The 3,897-nt window shown below is 44.6% G+C and overlaps 1 protein-coding gene across 1 annotated transcript; it reads left to right on the plus strand.

The window, feature by feature from the left end:
- Window positions 1-1,516: 1,516 nt before the first annotated feature.
- Window positions 1,517-3,694, plus strand: LOC147981005 (uncharacterized). Its single transcript, XM_087515831.1, has 2 exons — window positions 1,517-2,635; window positions 2,957-3,694. The coding sequence occupies exons 1-2, from the start codon at window positions 1,517-1,519 to the stop codon at window positions 3,692-3,694; spliced, it is 1,857 nt and encodes a 618-aa protein (XP_087371957.1).
- The last annotated feature ends 203 nt before the right edge of the window (window positions 3,695-3,897 follow it).

Here is a 3,897-nt window from a genome sequence, read left to right on the forward strand (position 1 = left end):
GTGGATTAGCTGAGCTCTTAATTAAGAGTGGCTGTCGACCGTTGACTGCGAGCTACCGTCTATCGAGGAGTCAACATCTGCCAGCTGAAAATTATAGGTAGATTGGCTCTCAAGTAAACATGTTCCAGTTGCCCACTATTCAATACGTACTTCAGTTGTTTAATAGGGAATCTGAATATACGTTGGCATACATGGCCGACTCAAATCTTTGACTTTAGACCAATGATTTGCCCCGTCCATGTGAAGATTGCACGGAACTGAGAGTTGAAGTTAGCTTAAGGCCATGTTTGGATCCCTCCAGTTTTTGAAAATTGGCTTTTGGAAACTGATTGATTGTTGGAAATATGAGCAATTTACCGAATGATTTTATTAACAGAAATACTAGATAAAGCATGACCAGAATAGTAGTGATAGGGATTTTGGATCAGTAATTAAGAAAACTGCAGAACTTAGAAACAAACTCAGTATCCTATGAAGATCCCCTTATTCACCTATGCGAGATAGAGAAATTCAGAAATGTTTAGAGGAACTTGACGAGGTGCTGCTCAGGGAAGAGCTTATGTGGAGACAAAGATCTAGAGCTACCTATTTACGTGAAGGGGATCACAACACAAAATGGTTCCAAAGAAAAGCTACTTGGAGGAAAAAGAAAAACGAGATTACTAAGCTAAAGGACAGCAGCGGTGTCTGGAAGGAAGATAGCAAAGTGGTCAGAGAAATGATATGGGAGTTTTTCCAGAATCTTTACAAGAGAGAGAGATGTGGAACCACATGAGTTACTGGACCTGGTTGAAAAGAGGGTCACGGACAACATAAACAGCAGATTAACAAGAGCGTTCACGGTGGAGGAGATCAGTGACACGCTCTTCCAGATAGGCCCGCTCAAAGCGCCGGGACCGGATGGGTTCCCCGCCCGGTTTTACCAGCGGAATTGGAATGTGTTGAGAGAAGACGTCATAAATGGAGTGTTGGATTTTTTGAGAGAGAGACGTTGCCGGAAGGGATTAATGATACAGTGATCGTCCTCATCCCAAAAGGAAAGGACCCTCAGTCTTTAAAGGATTATCCGCCAATTAGTTTATGCAATGTCATTTATAAAGTGATATCCAAGTGCCTCGTCAATCGCCTCCGGCCTTTTTTGGATGATATAATTTCCGAGACGCAAAGTGCGTTTATCCCTGGACGGTTGATTACAGATAATGCTACCATTGCCTTTGAGTGTTTTCATAAGATCCAACACAGCGTCAGCAGACACAATACCCACTGTGCGTATAAACTTGACTTAGCGAAAGCGTATGATAGAGTGGACTGGAACTTCTTGGAGGGGGTCCTGCAACAAACTGGTTTTGATCCGAATTGGATTTCCTGGATTATGCACTGTGTCCGGTCGGTCAGGTATTCAGTCAGATGTAATGGGGAGTTACTGGAACCTTTTATTCTGTCAAGAGGTTTACGGCAAGGTGACCCACTTAGCCCTTATCTCTTTCTTTTTGTGGCCGATGGCCTAGTGACACTCATGAAGAAGGAGACCGAGGCGGGAAACCTGACACCCATCAAAATTGCTAGAAATAGCCCAGGCATTTCAAACCTCTTGTTTGCTGATGATAGTTTGATTTTCTTCAAGGCCACGGTGGAGGAAGCTGTTACAATGAAAAGGGTTTTATCCACGTTCCAAAGATGCACGGGCCAGTTGCTGAGTGAAAGTAAGTGTTCTTTTCTTTTTAGCGAACAGTGCCCTGAGGAAGTTAGGGATAATATAAAAGAGACCCTGGGAGTGGTATCATCATCTTTTGAGAGTAAGTACTTAGGACTACTAACTCCAGAAGGAAGAATGAAAGATGAGAACTTCCAGCCAATCATGCATAGATTCAGGAAAAGATGCAGTGATTGGTCAGAGAAATACATGGCATATGCTGCTAAAGAAGTTCATGTCAAATCGGTTGTGCAGGCACTCCCTTGCTTCACCATGGGTGTCTTTCTATTATCCAAAGGTTTTTGCGATAAGTACGAGAAGATGATCAGAAACTTCTGGTGGGGTGATGAGGAAGATCACCGCAAGGTTCATTGGATGTCATGGGAGCATATGATTCAGCCTAAGCGGGCAGGAGGTATTGGCTTCAGAGATATGCATCTGTTCAACTTAGCACTTTTAGCAAAGCAGGTTTGGAGGCTGATCCAAAAGCCAGACAGTCTATGTGCAAGAGTGCTTAAGTCTAAGTATTACCCTCACGGGAATCTGCTGGATACGGTCTTCTCATCAGATGCATCACCCGTGTGGAGGGGCATTGAGGCGGGGCTAGAGTTACTGAAAAAAGGAATTATTTGGAGGGTGAGGGATGGGAGAAAGATCCAAATTCAGCGTGACCAATGGATCCCACGCAAGGAGGGTTTGAAGACGGCTTCTTTCAAGAGGCGCTCGCGTCTCCGGTGGGTAAACCAGCTCATCCTCCCGGACAGGAAAGAATGGAACGTGGAACTCATAAATCAAATTTTCCAAGAGTTTGATGCTAACGAAATCTGCAAGATCCCCATTGCAATATCGGAAGTGGAGGATTGCATTGCCTGGCACCCTGAAAAGAATGGAATATTCATTGTAAAAAGTGCCTACAAATTGGCTTATGCTAGTCAAGGGCAGGTTAGTCAGATTCCATCGAGCTCTACAAGGGAGGCAAACGATCGGAGTATTTGGGACCTCGTTTGGAAAGCTAGGGTCCCTCCGAAAGTTAGAATCTTTGGATGGAGGATTGCTACTAATACCCTTACTACAAAGAAGAACAAATTTAGACGTACCCTTGCTCTTGATCCTACGTGCAACATCTGTGGAAATGGTGTGGAAAATGAATTCCATGCAGTAGTTGAATGTACTAGAAGCAGGGCTCTAAGACATGAGATGAGAGAGCTCTAGGCTCTTCCCTCCGAGCTAGCTTTCAGGTTTACCGGTACTGACTGGCTGCAGCATCTGCTCGGCACTTGTTCTGAAGACATGCAGGCGAAGATCCTTCTTTTACTCTGGAGATGCTGGCACCTGCGAGATGATTGCGTTCATGGCAAAGGAAATGAGCTGATTCGTCATTCTGTTAACTTCCTGGTCCAGTACGAGGAGGAACTGAATATGGCTGCCCTTGACATGACTTCGGAGAAAGGCAAAGAGCAGATTACACTGGAAAATGCTGCGCCTAACAAACCTGTTCGGCAAAGCATGCTTTGGACAGCGCCAGCCCCGGGGATTGCAAAAATTAATTCAGACGCCGGCTTCGCTCTAGACAATGGTCAGGGTTGGGCAGGTGCTATTGTCAGAGATCACCGTGGCTACGTCTTCTTGTCGGTCGGAATCTTGCTTCCTATTTCGGCGAGCATAGAGGAAGCTGAGGCACGGGCTGCTCTGTTTGGGTTACAGTCGTTGGCCAATGCCTATAATGGACCGATCGTTTTGGAACTGGACTGCAAGTCTGTTGCTGAATACTTAATTTCAGAGGAGGCGTGCTTGGCCACTTGCTATGCAGTGATACAGGATATTAAGCAACTGCTTGGGGTATTCGCCTCATACAAAGTGTGTTTTGCTGGAAGGAAGAGCAATGGATTGGCTCATAAGCTGGCGATGGAGGCGAGGATGCATGGAAATTTTCGGATTATTGCAGGAGTTCCTGATAGGCTTAGAGAGTTGATGCAGTCTGAATACTGCCCCGTTACTTGAGTTTGTAACTCTTGTTTCTCAAAAAAAAGAATATTAGTGATAAAACAAGCCATGCGATTTGACAAAGAGAAGGTAAACAACATCTTCATATATGAGCTGTAACTAAACATATCTAGAGCAGACAGTATAGCAAGTTGCATATATGAAATAGTCTAACATATCTGGGGCAAATACTAGAACAAGGAACTATAGCAGGACCTCTA

The sequence above is a fragment of the Triticum urartu genome, chromosome 3A, assembly GCF_056163025.1.
Source record: "Triticum urartu cultivar PI428250 chromosome 3A, HENAU_Tu73, whole genome shotgun sequence".
NCBI classification, from domain to species: Eukaryota; Viridiplantae; Streptophyta; class Magnoliopsida; order Poales; family Poaceae; genus Triticum; species Triticum urartu.

Bases quoted from the DNA above. Each gene is read 5' to 3' on its own strand.
- LOC147981005 (XM_087515831.1), top strand. From the start codon at position 1,517: ATGAAGAAGGAGACCGAGGCGGGAAACCTGACACCCATCAAAATTGCT. The intron at 2,636-2,956 runs GTTAGTCAGATT...GACTGGCTGCAG, and splicing joins CTTATGCTAGTCAAGGGCAG to CATCTGCTCGGCACTTGTTC.